Source organism: Pleurodeles waltl, chromosome 2_2 (genome assembly GCF_031143425.1).
Source record: "Pleurodeles waltl isolate 20211129_DDA chromosome 2_2, aPleWal1.hap1.20221129, whole genome shotgun sequence".
NCBI classification, from domain to species: domain Eukaryota; kingdom Metazoa; phylum Chordata; class Amphibia; order Caudata; family Salamandridae; genus Pleurodeles; species Pleurodeles waltl.
The window spans coordinates 1,106,007,587-1,106,027,193 of record NC_090439.1 but is presented as its reverse complement, the minus strand read 5'-3'; the positions used below and the strand labels follow the sequence as shown (position 1 = coordinate 1,106,027,193).

The following is a 19,607-nucleotide window of genomic DNA, read 5'->3' as shown; positions in this document are numbered from 1 at the left end:
GAGTTGTGACGGACTACTGGCTGCACCAAACATCCCCTAATCCTGAGAATAGACGTCGTCGTCATCATCCAAGAGATGCTGAGGAGGCTACGGCAACACCTTGCTTGGGGAGGTATGCATCGGGAGGATTGGAGATGTCTTCTCTCCCACTGTAATGAAAGAAAGAGGAAGGAATCTAGCTGAGTCTTGCTGAGCCATGAAATTCCCTGAAGATGGTGTCGTCGTTGACGGTTGCGCCGACCAAACTGCTGTCTTCCTTGTCGACAGTTCTCCTGTCGACGATGTCCTCGTCAGCTGAGTTTTCGGCATTCACGGTTCTTCCCCCGTCAACGTTTTTTTCATCGACTGTGTCATAGACGGTTCCCTCATCTACGGTATACTAGTCGACGGTACCTTCTTTGCCCTAGTCGTCTGGTGTTTCGTCGACAGGAGTGCCACCGTCGACGGATGCAACAACGAGCCTTCCGACCTCTCTCTCTTGTAAATTTTTGTGGTAATGATCATCATCGATGAAAGTGGCGATGATGTAATAATCATTGGGGACACCGCTGTGGTAAATGTCGACGTCGTCGTCGCAGTGGCAGGCGACACGATCGTCGACAGTATCATCGACGATGGGCCTTTTTTGGCAGAATCTGAGGAGAATCTTCCTGGTTCTTTCCCCGGTGATAGGGACAGAGAAGCACTTTTTGGAGGTGCCTTTTTTCCCAAAGGTGTGGTAGGCTCTGAGTGAACCTTTTTTGAGAGTTTTAAGTGGGTCTCTGATCCCGAGGCAGTACTCTCCTGGTGTTTATGTTTCTCCAAAGAGAGATATTTCGATTTTTTAGCCACCTTTCTTGGAGGCTCTGTATGCAGCGTTTCCTCCCCTCCAGGCCTTTTTAGTGTGTGATGAAGCTTCACTCTCATCAGAAGAAGGATTCTCCATGGCCTTCTGCTTTTGGAGCCACAACAAAAGTCTACCCTCTCGGTCTTTCAGGGTTTTCTGCCTGAAGGTTCGACAGATCTTATAGTCCCTCACCTTCTCACCTTGTGATCTGGATGCAGGCAGTAGATGCATTTCTTGTGGGGGTCATCAATGTGAAGCCTCTTCCTCCCACAACTGCCACAGTCTCTGAAAAGTAATTTTCTAGTTTGTTGGGACATTCTGTCCACTGAAAAGCTGGGTTCTCTGAGAGAAAATATTCCTGTCAGAAGAATAAACTGAGCAGAGCTCAGGGAGACTCCCTTCACACGACATGCGGTAGAAAATCTGAGGGAAACGGCCTCTGTAAGGAGTGTTCTAGAGGGTGTTGACGCCTGATTGGCTGTAGCTCAAGTTTGGTTCTTTTTTATAAAAGAACATGGATAGGCTATAGCAGTGCCTATTTGGGCCATTAGGGCCTAGTGCGTTACACTTATTGCTATATGTATTTGAAGTTACAGTGAGGCTCCCACCTCGACGACGGGGATAATTCAAGCATGTGAATCTATGAAAGATCCAATACTGGAGAACACACCCAACAGAGGCTCAGGCCTTCAGATTTTCAAGCACAAGTGGGAATAGATATCCCGAGCTATAAGGGGAGTCTCTCTTGGGAGGAGGGTGGGTCGCATGTGAATCTATGAAAGATACCAATACTGGAGAACTGCATTTACAGGTAAGTAACTTATTTTCTTCTCCAGTATTGGATCTTTCATAGATTCACATGCTTGAATCAGAATAGCAAGCAGTTACAGTATTTGTATAACTTATAGTATTAGCACAAATAGCGATTGATGGGTAGAAAATATATACATAACATTCACAGGCAATATATACATACATATATATATATACATATATATACATATATATATATATATATATACATATATATACATATATACATATATATACATATATATACATATACATATATATACATATATACATATACATATATATACATATATATATATATATATATACATATATATATATATATATATATATATATATACTGGAAGATGCAGGATCACAAGAAAACAACAGCCAGCCAGGGCAAATATCTGGATCCCAAAGGATACAAAGAGCCACAAGAAAATGTAATATCCAAGAAAGAAGTGACTCAAACAGATGATCTCACTAAAGAACAAAAATATATTTCTACTACAACGTTTCAGCTTCCGCCTTCCTCAGGTAGTACAAGATGGTTTGCTCAGTGGCTGCACAGCTGACACTGGTGGATTTTCAAAAAGCATCATGAATGAAGATTCCAATTGGAATGTGGAATCAATGCAGTCCTGAGAACTCTTCAGATATGCAGAAATCAAGTGGTATTGTCAGTGATGTTCAGTCCATCTGGATGCAGAGATTTTAAACGGTACATCCATAAATTTTCTCTGATGTCCAGTAGTTCTTCCTTTAAAACATGTTCCACAGGGAAAATCTTCAAATCTGATAGTAAGTGGTCCACAAGGTTAAAATGGTTGGCTACAGGCTGGTCAAGTTTCTTGTTAATTATTAATTATTAATTAACAAGAAACTTGACCAGCCTGTAGCCAACCATTTTAACCTTGTGGACCACTTACTATCAGATTTGAAGATTTTCCCTGTGGAACATGTTAATAATAATTATTAATTAACAAGAAACTTGACCAGCCTGTAGCCAACCATTTTAACCTTGTGGAATCTATTGTTTTTGTAGCTGCTCCTGTAAGGCATTCATTTTCAAGCGTATGAGAGGGATCATATTGATCGCTGAGGACCTGATGCCTTAAAGCTAATTGAACAGACAGTATCTTCTTTGATGGAGGAGTGGATTATCGCTGAAATCACAAGGAAACTTAGCTTGTGAAACAACCTTAGGCAAACCCGAGGCGATGGATGCTTGAAATGCTGTTGGTGCTTATATCAACAAGTTGTCAAAGTTGGGGAAATCCTTCCTGAAAAAGTTGATGTGAAGCCTAATGAAGGACTCTGATGAGTGGGTGGGAATGCAAAAAATATACATCCTGTGCTGAAGGAGACCACATAAAAGGAATGTTTATGGAAATACTAGTTAATTTCTGGAGGTGTATGATGGATGGACACTCCTCTGTTTTCTGATTTATGAGGCAAAACAAAGAATAGAAGTATTTTCCTTGCTGAGAATGTGGGCCTTTCTCTATGGAACCTTTGGTCAGTGTAGCTAGCACTTCCTTCTGAAGAAGATGGTGATGAGGTTTTGGTGGAGTAGTTGGCGGAATCTGGTTGAACCTCAACATATATCTATATGTGACGAGATCCTTGAGAGATTTTTTCCAATGCTATTTTTTGCCACAAATGACAATATTTTTGGGACTGTTCTTCCCACTGGATGCTGTAATCAGCACCAAAATGTTGTCACTGTAGGTAAGCTCACCTAAGGGCTACTGAGAGGGTTGCTAAGTCAGGTACCTATCAATGGATAAGTGTCTTTCTTGGGTCCCTCTAAAGAATGTTTCTTTCGAAATTGTAATGTCCCAAAACATTGTGCAGTGTCAAGAGTCAGCCTTGACTGCTTGCAAGAAGTCATCAACGTGCTTGGCAAAAAGTGTCTCGGCTTGGAACTATACAAATATTAGATATATTTGTACCTCAAATTTTAAATGTTGTGGCCTTGAGTCATAGCATCCAAGGACCACTGACCCTGCTAGTTGTGGGAATCCTATTGAAGCTTTATCTATAGCACAATCTATGCTGACATGATAACATCTCACCCCGACAGCATTTCTTTTTCTTCATCTTCCGGCAAACATTTTATTTATGTGGCCATGTCTGACCATATTTGGTGGCTATACCTGCGCCTTATTGCCAGTGAATTGGCAGCCTGTACAGTGGTCTGGACCTAGATAAGAATGTGTCCTTGCTGGTTAGGCGGGATTAAGAATGACAGGGTTTCCCATGATTGTAATTCCTCCTGGATATATCAGCAATTGCAATAGGTTTTACAGCTTTCCTATTTAAAATCATAAAGGAAAAACAAACTAATGTCTTGTTTGCTACAGGAAGCTGGAAGTGTTTGGTCGTTTGCTCCTAAGGGTAAGGAAACCAACAAAATTAATCTGGTGGGGGAATCCACCAGTTGCGGGTGTAATTTGCTCTGAAGCTCTAGTACTAGAGCTACATAGACCTGACCCATGCTCTGCAGTTGGAGGCAGAGTGGTGTAACTGCTCCATATATTGCCCCTCAATATATTGACTGTTGAAGACATGCTCATATTGGTACCTTTATGCTTGACACTAAATTATTCTAGATTATGTGTGTTTTGTTCTTGTTGACAATTACGTGTTTTCATCTTAATTTGTATTGTGATCAAGTTCGACGAGGCGGATGTAAACGACTAGGCTGATGTAGACAATGTTTGTTGGTGACGAGTCCTTCGCCACAGACGAGGCTGTCATAGAGGATGCAGTAATAGAAAAGGCCATCATCGACAAAGCATTCAGACGTGAGGCCACCGTAGATGTGGTTCTGTAGACTTGGTCATTGTAGGCAAGGCCGTCATAATAGACAACCATCAGAAGAGGCTGTCGCAGACGAACATCATAGATGAGACCGTCATAGGTGACTATCATAGATGTGCCGGTCGTAGACGATCATCGTAGATGAGGCTGTTGTAGATTACCATGGTAGATGAGGTTGTCACAGACCACATCATAGATGAGGCCGCCGTAGACGTCCGCCATAGATGATATTGCCATCATATATGAGGCTGTCATAGATGGCCATCATAGATTAGGCTCTTGTAGACAACCATCATAGATGAGGTTGTCATAGACAACCATCGTAGATGAGGCTGTCATAGACAACAATCAAAGATGAGGATGTCATAGACAACCATCATAGATGAGGCTTTCATGAATGACTGTTGTAAATGACCATTGTAGATGAGGCCATCGTAGATGACCATTGTAGGTGAGACCGTTGTGAACGAACATCATAGATGAGGCCTTCTTCGACGTGCACCGTAGATGGCCATCGTCGACGAGCACCGTAGATGACTGTTGTCGACAAGCACTGCAGATGACTGTCGTCGACGAGCACTGCAGATGACCGTCGTCAACGAGCACTTGTAGATGACCGTCGTCAACGAGCACTTGTAGATGACCGTCGTCAACGAGCACTTGTAGATGACCGTCGTCAACGAGCACTTGTAGATGACCGTCGTTGACGAGCACTGCAGATGACCGTTGTAGAAGACCACTGTAGAGGACTGTCGTAGATGACCACCGCAGATGACCACTGTAGATGACCGTCGTAGACGACCATCATAGATGAGGCCGTATAAGATGACCATCGTAGATGAGGCCAGCGTAGATGAGGCCCTTCGTAGATTATGGCATCATAGAGCACTGTAGAAAACCACTGTAGATGACTGTCGTAGACGACCGTCATAGGTGAGGCAGTCATAGATTACCATCGTAAATGAGGCCACCGTAGATGAGGCCCTTTGTAGATGAGGCCATCATAGATGAGGCCCTTTGTAGACAAGGCCATCATAGACGAGGTAATAATACTCAACATGATCATCAACTACGTCATTGTAATTCTTATGAACGATGATTTTACAGGCAGTTTTTAGACACCCCACTGTATGGTTATGAGGATCTCTCTGATATATTGTTAAGAGTTGAAGAGGGATTTGAGGGTTTTCTTCAATCCCCCCCCGTGAGAAGTGCCTTATGAAGACTCATGGTAAGTCTTTTTATGGCTTTTCTGCATGCCTTCTGGAGAGCCTGGCACAACATCTCCCTCTGACCTCTCCTGTGAGGTGAAGGAATCTTCACTTTCCTCCTTTTAGTGACAGATTTAAGATTCTGTAGTCCCCATAATAGCCTCATCTCTCAGAACGTGAGAGTTTTTGAGGAAAAGGTTTGACATATTTATGTAGTCTTTTACCTTGTTTTCTGCTACTCTGACATATTAGTGCCATGGTTAGAGAAATTAAACAGGAAATATAATTTTGGAAGATCCAAGAAGAAGCAAAAGCTGAAGAACTGAGCAGAGCTCAGGGAGACTCCATTCACATAACGTGCAGTAGAAAATCTGAGGGACTCAGCCTCTGTTGTGAGTGTTCTAGAGGGTGCTTTACTCTGCTTGGTTATAGTTTAAGTTTGATGTTTTTTTTAAGAAGGACATGGATAGGCTATTAAACTAACCTTTTCATTGCATTATAGCCTAAGCAGTATATATATATATACTGCTTTATTAAGTTACTGTGGGACTCCCACTTCAACGACGGGGAATGATTCAAGCATGTGAATCTATGAAAGATCCAATACTGGAGAATGTTTAGTTTAATCGGGAAGATACACCTGTGAGGATCCATGCTGCAACACTCCTGTTATGGTGGGACTCTTACAACAGGAGATCCAGCAGGTTTTATGCCAATATCTTCACCCAACACCCAAGCCTGGAAAGGGGGCTATGGGAGGAGCGAGCAATGTAAGTGTCTGACTGTATGCACTGCAATGGAGTATTTATTCTTTAAGAGTTATTGACTTGTGAAACAGGTCTCAGCATACCGTTGACAGTCCATTACCAACTAGAGGGTTGTGCAAGAAGCAATTTAACTCCCGAACACCGCAACCCTATCCTGGAGCTAAAGGGTCCTCTCCCCAAACTCCTGCAGATGCTCCCAGGCCCCATCCGCCTAAGCCACTCACATCACCCTAAGCCACCCCCTCACTCCTGCCCCCTCCCCCCCACCCTTACCTTACCATCCCATATTTGTTCCCAACTCTGGCCTAGCCCCATGGCATATTACTCCCACCTATACCGCTACCCATGACTCCGCTCGCTGCAATGAGGACTAGAGCCCTGCCCTGACCCTCCCATTCCGACCTGACCCGCGAGCACTACCCATATTGAACTCATACAGCTCCCCTCACCTCGATAGCAGACTGTGTTTATGGGTATGCCCTCCTGCCTTCCCTATGGTCTGTATGTTCCATATTCTGGAATCATAAAGTACAGCTAGGACCATAGCTCTGCAGGTGTATTATGTAACCTTCTCACTGCCTGGACTGGACAGGCTTGGCCTGAACTCAGACCAGCTGTTCAGTTTTTTGCCAATATGTGGCTATACTGTTCCTATGTCCTCCAAAAGCCTTAATCCAGAATTGAGACAAAGTACCAGGATGGTATGAAATGTGGCATTTATCCCATGGGGGCAGAAGCTGTGCATGATCTGTACTTCTTTCTGAAACTTGTGAAAGAAAGGTGTGTTTAATGAATGCTCAACTTTTTCAGGTCTTGTCATTTTGTGAGGGCAGATTCAAGTGACCTGAACATGGAACAAGGAGCACCCATTAGTTTAAATTTAGTTAAAGGGATGAAAGTTACAAGACCTCTATAATTTAAATACGTCCTATGAAATGTTAATAGATTTCTTCAGTTTGTCTCAAATTGGGCCGGAACACATATCTCGCCAGGAGAAAAAGGCTATGTTAGTGATGCTCCTTTGCCTGGTGCCCTTCAGAAGGGTTTCTGATGTCAGGGCATTGGATATGTCCAGAAGAATGTTTACTACAGATGGGTAACTTTTACCATTGCGAGTGGGACAATGCCCAACACCCAACTGAACTAAAATCCTTACTTTCTGGACAACCCCAAACAGTGTGTCATAAGTTGCTTAAAGGCTTAGTAGGACATGATAAAGAAAGTCAATTAAGGAGTTTGTCAAACAGCAGGGTTCAATGAGTTATGTAACAGGCCAAGACAGATATACCCAGCTCTGGGGCACACTCAGTGACAGGCTTCTGGGGCGAGAGGGAACAAAGAAATCATCAGTTATATCTTAAGCATCTGGTGGATATAAAACTAAAAATGTGATATACAAAACGCAGAAATTTTAGATTTTATTACAGATGTGCCAGATCTGCTGTTGTGTGGTTAATCCACACAAGAGCAAATGTGGCACGTTTATCTGTTATGGCCCACCGTAATACACAAATGGAAGCTGGTCTAAATTAGCTTTAGTTGAGTATGTTACAGATTTCTCGTTTATGTGATATGTTCACTATCAATTAGCTTCCTTATTTTGCAGGATATCTTTTTCCGGTGAAACACATTTCTGACGATAGATGCTGTATATGCCAGTAAGATCTATCAAGATGCATGACAATTTATTTCCAATTCATCAAGTTCAGAACAAAAGCAGGATTAATATGAATGGACGGATCACAGCACCTTAGAGGTAATCAGATTTGAGGTGAGGATAAAGGAAGATGCTTGATGGAACAGGCATCTCATCAAGCGGGGTTTAGGGCTGATGATTGTGTTTTCTTAATTTCCAGGTCGTTTGGAAACGTAGTTGATGCTTAATAACCTTCATTGGCTTCTAGGAAGGATAAACAAAGAAAGGTGGCACAAATCCTGGCCTGGATGCCCTTAACAACATCTACATTTTTTGTCTCGCTACCTAGAGAATGTTTTCATCTTTGACCTTTAATGTCATCCTAATTTCATCAATTTAAGAGAAGAAATGCAGTGCCCCATGGGTGATGGCTGTTGATAGTTACCAACAGGCACAACCTGCACTCGAAACATGAACACCAAATTCACCTTTTATCACATTTAGAACAAAATATAGCCTATTTAGTGTATTCATAGTTTAGCATATTTGAATCATGAGAAGATGCCTAATCTCTTCGATATGATTTCTTGGTCCTCTTCCCTAATGAACCAAAGACTCTCTTGTTTGTAATAAACCACGCGCACCCATCATAAGCCTCTCTCTGTTGCAGCAATAAGAAATGGTATATTTCAATTCGAGTTTGGACTGTCGGTAAATAATTGATATATTGTGTCTTCCTGATTGCTCAGTCTACAGGTTCCATGTTTCTCTTACACTCTCACAATGGCCAGGTGGACAGCAAATTGTGAACCTTTGTGCATGAAGTCTCTTACTGTCCCGGACCACAGGAAAGATCAGAGACTTGTGGACAGATGTCTGCGACATAATAACAGAACCTGGCCTCTGTCAACATACAAAATAATTGAAATCTAATATACTTGTTTTGAGGTCTGGGTGGCTTTGGAGGACCTTCCAGAAGGCACAGAAGGGTGCCACAAGATTTTGAGCACAGGGTATAACCTTGGTCGTGGAGCAGAAAGAGACTTAATGCTCCATCTGCTTCTGCAGGCCAAGCACTACAAGTAAATAAAAGTATGCTGCAGCAATCGTGAAAATGTCACTTAGTCGTTTCTGCTGTGCTAGTAAAGACTCTTCATTAAATTGGATGTGGCACAATAATTATGTCAAGCCCCCTCTGTGACAAAAATTATCACAACTATCCCAAGGAATGGCATACGTTTACATTTTTAATTTGGGTGCCCAAATCCACTTTATCAAAGCTGGCTTAGGCACGAAAGTGGAGAAGTAAGGCTTAGGCACAAATTAATTGGAGACCAAAGTTCAAGCGCAGAGTGCAATTCAACCCCCGGTCCTGTCTCAGAACACCACAGTTCTTCTTCTTTTCAAACACATCAAGAACAAGAGAGAGAGAGAGCGCGCGCGCTAGGGTGCGTGGTGGGAAAGGAACACATAAGTATGTGTAATGATGCTACAGGCCCAGTGGGAATGTTCCTACCAAACAGCCACGGAACTGCTTGTTCAGCACGAAGATGCCACAGACTAAGGGCTCACAAGGTGTAAAATATGCAACCACAGAAGAAAATAACGCCTTTGCCACTCGTCTTACCTTGGGGTGCCCTCTCCGTGCCTGGCTTGCTTTGGAGGCCTGTCCTGATCAGAGGGCTCGGTGGAGTCTGTCTGTCTCCTTGTCCGCTTGGGCTGGCGGTGCTGCAGTTTACACTTGGACCCCTTGGGGCAGCAGCCATTCTTGGCAAAGTCTGGGCACAGCAGGGTATGTTTCTTCTTACACTAAAAGGCAGAGAACATGCAGTTATGGTCTGCAGACATTTGTTGTGCATTACAACGTCTGAGAGCTCCTGTCTTACCCACATCTTCAGCCTCAAGCGACCCCATTTACACTTTAGTAGGATGGCATGCAGAGAAGCCTATACCTGCTTCTAAGCGTACAATGTGCTCCACGGTCTTCCTAACACAGCTCCACTAAATTCTAGGGCACCCTAAAATGATGCCATGATTTTGTTACACTCTTCCTAGAACACGCCTTTAGATCATAATGTCAAATAATAGCAACTCCTTTACTCCCACAAACATTCTACTACGAGGAGTTGGATCGTGTGCAAAGGGATCACTGCAGCTTTATTTAAAATGGTAACATTTTTGGCAGTAAATCTGTTTTTGTAATGGTGCTTTAGTGTGCCCTGAATTCCGAACAAGTAACTGCCGTAATCCTGACCGATTACACCAGTCGCCACTACACAGTCCCTACCCTACTCTGTCTCCGAACACAGCATGTGGAATGCATCCACAGTGTGGAAACAGAAACCTTGCTTATCCCTTACATTCTAATATGTAGGACTGTCTTGCTGAAAAACCAAAGGCCATATGTATCAATGGGTTTTGCCCATTCTGGGTCAATAAGCAAATGTGTTCATACATATGGCCCCATATCTGCTCCACCTTCGCATTGCCATACAAGCAGATGCATCTCAAATCTCCTATATTGTCTACCAAGGGGGTATCTCTAGAGGACGATGGTGATGGGAGAGAACGCATTGACTGTGACACGAAAGAACTATTCTAAACTGCAAGATCAGTCTATACCAAGACGCCCTGCTTCCTCACCACAGGACTTACATTTGGAATACATTTCAAATTTGAACTGTGGAACTTTGACCACTGGCAAAGAGAAAATGGCAACGCAACGTGACTTGTCATCTGCAACAGTAACAGATTTATTTAATGCACAACTGATGTACAATCAGCGAGAAAACACCTCTAGACGGAAGCAGAAGAATCTGACACTTCCAGCTTACAATGCAGAACGGACGTATTGGAGGATTCCCCTGTAGTCATTCCAGTAAAGGAACTTCTTGAGGTGGGCTTATGGTGCTGCCATCTCCCCAGTATATCAAGGAAAGCAGGACAATCTGTGTTTGAGCAAAATCCATTTAATCACCTCTTTTTTGGAAACCCTGGCTTGCATCAACACATTTTACTAAATGATTCTTCTAAGAAATGGTAACTAAACTTTCACAGTAGTTTAGCAAAAAGTTTTTTTCCCAGTTGCATTTATTCTGAAAGAAAATAATTATAAATTTTTCTTTAAAGCTTCTGCAAATATTTGCATCTAATCAGAGAGCATTCTGGGAGCATTATACGTAGCCCCATATTCTTACATTTTGCAAATGTGTGGGCGCATTTTTTTTTTTACTGGAACCACTGTCAAGTAGTGCAGTCCGAGCTTACAACAAAGACTTTGCAATAATCAACCATAAATACAAGTTCAAACAGCATTAAAATACGAGCATAAATATTATCTCAACTGCAGACAGTCCCCTTGCTTGTAAACTGGCAGCCAAATGGTTTTTTGTTGCAGGGGGTGGATTGGGGCTACTTGTCCCAAGGACAAAATAAATATGAAAACTTGTGGTCCTTGGCCCCAAACAATATGTCCTGGGCATCGGGCTATAGGAAATCCACATGCCTGAAGACCCAATATTCCTTTGGGGTGGCAGGTTTTTGGGTGAAATGGGGACCTTGACTTACGGGACTTTCTCAAGTGGGGTTAAATCTTTCAACTTAGGGTCACTGTTAAACTTAAGAAAGGGTAAATGTATCATAGCAGTCTTGAATCACTCTATGGTTCTGCTTGTCACATCTGCCTATTCACTGTGATGTGCAAACAGTGCATCAGTAAATTAATTGTATACCAAGGGTTGGTGAAGATAGTCATGCACTGCCAGACGTTTGTCCTAAAGCTAATAATGGCCACAGGGCACTTAAAATTCTTATAGGCACATACATGATTTGTTGAAATACTGCTCCTGGAAAGTATAACCCACTCAAAAGAGAAGAAAAGATTATTAGTTCAAATTCTGAACTGCTTATTAAACCAATGAAATTGGAAGCAATACATCGGGATTTGTTGTTAAGTTGGAATATTTATTTTTCAGGAAATGCACATGCACAGACTTTTCTTGGCATTGTAGAGGAACATAGCAGGTAGACTGAGCTAAAACCACATAAACTTAATAGGACCGATTAAAAAGAAAACTCGTCAGTGTTATAATTAAAAGAAGCAATAAGGTGGTAGAATGAAAGTGAACTGGGAGTTTGTTGCCTTCCTTAAGCGTGCACTGTCACCAACCTTTAACATTGTGGTTTGAATGATATCCAGCAGAAACGTACCAGTGGAGTGTGCTGATGATGATGAAGATGGAATTTAGAGACCATCAAATGAAGTGAAATTCCATGAAAGGACTAAAGGTCCATTACTAAAGCTTTAAAAATAACTTTTTTCCTAATGGACTGCCAATGGAAGTGCTCCATAATGGATGAAATATGGCTGGGGCAATAGGTTCTCATAACAAGCCGTGCTGCTGTATTAGGCACCAGTTGATGTCATCTCCTGAATTTATCTGAGAAGTACAGATAGGAGGAGTAGCCATAATTGAGGAGGAATTGCATGACAGCCATGACACCTAGAGTGTGGTGGTTGGTGTTAAAGCAGGGTAGAATCTTTTTCACTAGATATAGTTGCCAGAAGCAGACACTGACTACTGTAGGGATTTGTTGTTCCATGGAAAGATCAGAATTTAATTAGATACCCATATTGCATACTATATAAGGACTCGGAGGAGAAGGAAAGGTTCCCATCACTTCTGCCCAAATAGTGAATATCCATTTGTTGATATCGTTTTTGGTGGTGTGGAGCTCAGTTTTTGCCGGGTTACTCATAGTCCCCAAAAGGAGCACTTGCAGCCATCCAGTGACCTTTTCTGGAAGGAGCACTGAAGAGGGAATTCTGAACTGAGGCAGAGCTTAACGTATAGGTTTATGTAGTGGAAAGCAGTGGATATCGGTTGTGTATCATCTGCGGAAAAGTGAAACAGCACCCCCATGGGTCAGAGTAGCTGGGCCAGAAGGTGTCAAGCAGATGTTAGCAAAAGCGATTAAATATTTGAGCCATATCACACACCACAGCAAACAGGTTTGGTGTTAGACTTAAAAGCAGTAAGAAAATGGTCTAGGTCAGAGTGATTAGAAAGAATGTAATCTATTTAATAGGCAAGTGATCAGAGCCTAGGTCTGTGATTTTGTTAAGAAGTATGGAAAGGTTGCCTGTACTGAAGACCATCAACAAGTCCAGCAACATTAATACACCAGTGCCTCTGCAGCTGACCAATGAATTATAGATGTTACGATCAAATCTGTGATATGCTCTGTTCTAAAGCCTGCTTGGAGAAGATGGAGCAAGTCTTTACATTCCAGAATGGTTGGATCTGGGTAAAACTAGCTTTTCCAATATTTTTTATGAGGAATGTTAACAGGGAGATAGGGTGAATGTTGATAGGATCAGAAGGTGAAAAGGTTCATTTGTTTCTAGATCATAGCAGATTTCCACTGCCAAAGCATCACTTCCTGTATCAAGAAGGAAACACAGTGGTCTAGTCAGAGGCTAAGCATGAATCTATTGTTTCATGATTCTGGGAGGGCAAAGGTCCACCTGTGCATCTGAATGTGTAGAAGTGGAAATAGTTACTATCACCTCAGAGATTGAGAATTCCCAAAAAGGGGAATCATTTCATGGTTGCAAACCGCAAAGCCAATGGTAAGCAATAGACAGAATGCTTTTCAGGGAAGCTTTTTGAATGTCCCCAAGAGTTCTTTGGTAAATCAGCTGTGGTGTCTGGTAGGCTTCAACCTAAAAAGTAGTTCCCTCAATGTGAGCAGTAGAATACAAGTCATCCAATCCAAATGATAGTAAATTGGGTCTTCTATGGTGAACGACAAACACAAGAAGATGAAGTCAAGTCACTGAATAAGAAGCAAGCAAATGGTCGAGTAGTAAGCACTGGGCAGGCTTTAAACCCACTACGTTTTTGGTATGGTAGACAGGCAGTCTTTCACAAACAGCTAAAAGCTGTTGGATAGGCGAAACCTAAACATAGTTGAAGCAACAACAGTTTGTGCTAACTGATAGTCATTAGTCACTACCTAGCCAAACCTGAGGACAGGTAACTGAATCAAGTAGTGATGTTAAGTACCATTAAACAAACTCGATGGCTATGTTACAATAAACTGTGTAACTCACACATACTCTGTAAATATGGAGGCAAAGCTAGCTTTAGAGTGTGTAATTTCAGAGATCGTGAATTGAGACAGGCCTTTTTCCAGAAGAGTTCCCAATTTAAAAAAATCACTTTGTTCGTTTCATTAACAGAATAATAAATAATATATTTGAGGGTCTCGCTTGCATTAAAAACAATTTCTTGGAAGTGTCAGCTTTCCTGACAGGTCCTCTCCTCGCTCTGCATATGTGGCATCGACGTGCCAACAGTGAAAGTACACATCACACATGGGGTTCAGGGCAACCCAGGCTGTTCTCTGCTCCTGCACAAGCTGCAACCTCAGCAGAACTGAATCCCTGCATATCAAAAGTACGAGCGCAGTGGGCGACTCAACATAATCGCTCTGCTCCTGGACTTGTAAACAAGCAAACACTGAACACCGCCTACAACTGCTAAATTGCAGTCCTCGGCTGGGACGGCTTCCAACAGCAAGATACCGTTCCCCTGCAGTTTTTACAAGCTGCAAACACGAGCGCGCGCTGGCCTCTGCCGCTCTTCGCGCGCACATTCCTGGAGGGCGGGAGCCTGGAAGTACGGGCAGCGGGGCCTCTCTCGGACAGGAACCGCAGCACTGGCAGCAGCCGCATAGCCGGGTATATCAGGGCGCTATTGCTGGGGCTCCTTTGAAAACAAGGGGAATAGTGCACATTACGCAGCATAAAAAACAGAAACGCACCGGGGTCGTGTCATGAAGGTGTGTATTCGCTAGGGTGACCAGAATTTAAAACCAAATGCCGGGACAGGCCAGAAATAAAAGTAGGACGAAATCCTTTAGTCATTTCAGTAACACACACCTTTCTAGCTTTTACTTAGCATTATCTACAGAAGGACCTCTAGCCTGAGCCCATTCGCTTCTCCCCACAAAGTCTCCCTTCCGCAGGGAGCCTGCAACCGAACTCTTCCCGTGCTTCCTGACAGAAACGATACATTATTTATTTTTTCAGTCTTCTGAGGCGCCTGTGTATAGAGAGCATATCTTTCAATTCTACTTACATTTACAATTAATTACCTGACCTCAGTCCCAAAAACTCGGAAATGCATTTAAAATGAAGAAATGTGTCAGGACACAGGGAGAGTCCACTGAAAATCGGGTCTGGTCGCCCAGGCATTCGTGCATGGTAGATCTGTGTGCCTGTTTGTAGGTTACATTTAAAAAAAAAACTTTATGCACTGTTTTTTTCACGACACTTTCTTAGCTTGCAGTAAGCTTAGAGCCCACCCATTGAAGCCCAATTGTGTGCTGTACTGTCAATCTTAGTTTTTCTTCCTATTTGTTAGCTTCTTTAGGCTTTACTTCCTCTCCATGACTGTGCCCCTCCCCTGGAGCATGGTCTAAGTCCTTGTGTCTTTCCACTACTCGCATTTTGGGAGCTGCTTTTTTTTATTTTGTTTAAGCACTCCATGAGAGTGCACGTGTTTTTCAGTTGTCTCCCTGATGCGCTTCTCTGCTATTCGCGCTCAGTGCTGTTGACCTGAGTGCTTCTCTCCTCCCTCCCCTTGTGTTCCTGTTGCTCACTCGTGCCTGGTTGCCTCTGTGCCTCTCGTTTGTATGCTTCTGTACCCCCCCCCCCCCATGTTGCTCTTTCGTCTCGTTCATGTGTGTGATTCTCCCCTGCACTCGTAACGTTGTTGTCTTTCAACTGTGTGTTTCTCTGCCCTCCTGCACCCCTCGTCCAATTAACGTATTAAAAAAACTATGATGTAGTCACGGGCTGCATCCTTTTGTAGGTTCACACGTGTGAGTTTAACAGATGCATGAGCTTACAAAATGACATGGCCCATAAGTTGTGCCATTGTGATTTTTTTAACTGCTTTTTTCAAACTTTACGGTGTACAGCATCTGCTTTGATGCAGTACAGCATGAAGAAGAAAAATATTTGCAGAGCCAACAGGCCTCAAAATGAAGACCTATTGGCTTTGTCAATGCTTGTTATGTGACCGCACTGTCTAAATCGAAATTAGGGATTTCTCCAAGTTAAAGCATGAACTGCGACACGAGAACTAGGAAGCAGTGTGCAGTGATAGCTTCTCTGTTTCTGAGCGGTGCTGTCTGCACCTCGTTCACTAACTCTGATAAATTCCCAGTTAAATGTATGCAGTTTAGATAGCATAATTGCATAAAAGCAAGCACACAGGTGACTTATTTGTGATATGCCACAGAGCACACTGGCAAAATGTATCCAAAGCAGCTCTGGAACACCTGTTACACCCGGATCTGTAGCAGGACTTTTAACTCTCAGACTCTAAAGCATATTGCACAGCCATAGCCGCTATCTTGGTGCAGAGGGTTGTGTTTGACCCCCGATGTCATAGGTTGGAATCTCAGCAAGTCCATCCAACTGTGCATCCTTTGGAGGTTGAAAAAATGAGTACCACTGAGTTGGATAACAATAAACATCAATTGTAAAGAGAGTAAGTGGACCCTCTTTGGGATGAACATGCGTTCTACCACGGCACCTGTTATTCTCTGCTCATCTGGTGCTGGTGTGGTCGTCAGCAACCCAATCCTGGAGACCAAGTAAGCTTAAAAAGCAAACCATATTTATGCCATATGCCACGACTCGAGTGAGGTAAGAAACTCCTGAGTTTTTTTGGCACCAAATGCTGTTCAGGTAGACCTGATCACCTCAGAGAAACCCAACATCAAGGTTCCAAAAAAGCAAAATCCAGCATTACTGTTCCAAAATATTGTAATGAAAAACCATGACAACGTATTTGTGACTACCAGGTTCCCACGGTCCCCTCACATTTGAATGAGAATACTTTACTTTTCCGCAGAGGTCCTCCATATTTTCAGAAGAGATTTGGATTCACTGCAGACAGACATCTGAGATGAGAAGTGCCAGAGCAAGCGTCAGCAGAAAGATGGGCATCAAGGCAGACAACAGGGCAAGGTAAGAACAGAGTCAAACAGGATGAACTGACTGGGGCACAGAGAGAAAGGTCTTGAAGACAAATGCATTAACTTGGCTTTGGCTACATTTTACTCCTACTGATTCTTATCTGAGGCTTTCATCTCTTTGGACAGGAAAATAAATAAATGTTGATGTAAATAATTGCATGACATGTACGAATCAGTGGCATTTTTGCAAAGTACTGTATGTAGTACAGTTTACTTCTGCTCTAAGAACAGAAACCTGCCCCACAGTTATGACTGGTGGGGAGACACGTTTCTCCTGAGTGATGAGGTTTATGATGTGCTTCTTTAGCAAACTTGGTCATGTTGTAGTTTTATAGTCCACTGGTGCCTGCCGTAACTCATTTCATCATCTTTGAGCTCTACATCTTGTTTTATGTAGAAAAACAGATGATGGACTGAACATATGTACTATAATCAGGGCAACTGAAATCATGCACAGGAGGACCAAAATATGCAGCAGAGTTGACTAAGTTATTTGACAAGAAAAATTGTAAATTATGCAGCATAATACAGCACATTTAGTGATAGTATTACCTCATTACATTGTCATTTTTACACTTCTTAACACTATCTGGGAATAGGTTTTACCTCATTAGTACCAGTCAAAACGCAAAATAAGCAACAGAAAGCGGACTTTGAGAATGGCCTTCCACTGCACAACAACATGCATTGATATCTTTTAAGTAACTTTTGATCTGTTTGAGCTAGAAACATTTTTTTTTTTAAATCTACAGATTGTACAGCAGATGATGGATAATGTGGCAACTCCATAATTATGTGGAAAATGGCACAACTGCAAAATTGCATAATCCCAGTGGCCCTCCCTATAAGCAGAAGCCATGGCAATTTCACCCAAGCCAATGATTACAGGCCTGTGAATTTGCAAGGCTTTGTTCTAGTTGCATATTTCTAGCAAAAGCTACAAAACCTATACCAAAGCCATAAGGTTCTATGAGAGACGGGCTTTCGGATGAGAATCGTGGCTTCTACCATTTTTTTGCATGCAAGTGTCTTTTGACAATACTTGTTGCTCAATTATGTTGCAATATCCACAATGAAACACTGTGCAAGGTATACATTTATTTATACTTATGAGTTATCAGTACAATACTGTTTCACAGCACTCTTGAAAAAGATACAATGGTTCGCACCACCACTGCTAAGAGTAAAACCATGCTAGTACGCAGGCAGGGACAGGAAGTGTTAGACTCTGAGCTGATAATTTTTTCACAGCCCTACCACTGTCTCACAATATAAGCATTTGCTCCAATAATCAATGAATTGTAGATAGGCTTGCTAAGTTTAAATTATTTTTTTACACCTCAAATGTTCAAGACTGGAATTTATAATTCCAATTTAATTCTATGGCTAGGAAATGTAATATCAAGTTGCCACCTTGCATTAGACAGTAAACACATTTTTTCAAATTCATTCATTCATAGATTCCAAATACCATCCACTTCAATCTTGAAGAGAATTTTACGAAGGAAAAAGTAGACAGCCAACACGTCTTTCACGGATTAAACACTTTGTCAGGGCCTAAATCTTACATAATTGATATGATCTTTTACCATCCAGATCGTCTTTCAGGAGAAGTTTAAAAAAAAAAAATCTAGTAAATGTTCAGTTCAGAGGTTTCAGAAAGTTGTATCTTGCAATGGGTAAAAGTTGTAATTTAGGGTCTCATCAACTGAAAATAAATGTCATCACGTTCACACCACACATGCTGAGTTCACTAAAAGATGTATCCTTATCACGGGATTTATCAACCAATTGATGAGAACCCAAATCGTAACGTTGAACCAGTGCAATCTAGAACTTTCGTGCATTTTACAAGGACAAACACACTTCTCTTCAGATACTTAACTATGTTAATGAAGTTTTAACGCTCAAGCAAAGAAACTATTTTAATGTATGATGGTCTTCATTGTGTAAAATATGCAGGGGTAAATGTTTCTGCTTGTTACATTGAGAAGGAAGGGGTTACATATTGACACACTTCGCTGAAAAACAAGGCAGAGTGTGCAGTGCGTTGTAAGGCAGTGTGTGCAGTGAGGTGGAAGCCAGATTGTTCAAGGAGGTGTATGGTAGAGTTTGGAGTGTGGTTAAAGGCAGAATGTGCAGTGGAGTGTAATGCAGAATGTGCAGAGTGGTGTGTAATTCAGAATGTGTAGTGCAATGTAAGACTGTGTAGTGCGGTGTACATCAGTGCGCAGTTTGGTGTACTGCAGTTTGCAGTGTGGTGTATGGCACACTGAGGTGTGGGGTATGGCAGAATTTGCAGTGCGGTATACAGAAAATTGTGCAGTGTAAGGGAGTGCGTGCAGTGTGCAACTGAGTGTGCAGTGCATTGTAAAGCTGAGTGTGTGTAGTGTGGAGAAAGACAGAGAGAACAGTGAGGTGGAAGGCAGAGAGAGCAGTGGTGTATAGGTCAGATTGTGCAGTGTGGTTTAAGGCAGTGTACAGTGTGGTAT

The 19,607-nt window shown here is 42.3% G+C and overlaps 1 protein-coding gene across 2 annotated transcripts in view; it reads right to left on the bottom strand.

Moving 5' to 3' along the window:
* The window catches only part of ZC3H3 (zinc finger CCCH-type containing 3), a 1,347,955-nt gene that overhangs the window by 256,451 nt on the left and 1,071,897 nt on the right, over positions 1 to 19,607 (bottom strand). For both annotated transcript variants that reach the window (XM_069220898.1, XM_069220897.1), the window contains exon 10: positions 9,689 to 9,870. In XM_069220898.1, coding sequence (XP_069076999.1) covers positions 9,689 to 9,870 — 182 coding nt within the window. The remainder of the gene's footprint in view (positions 1 to 9,688; positions 9,871 to 19,607) is intronic.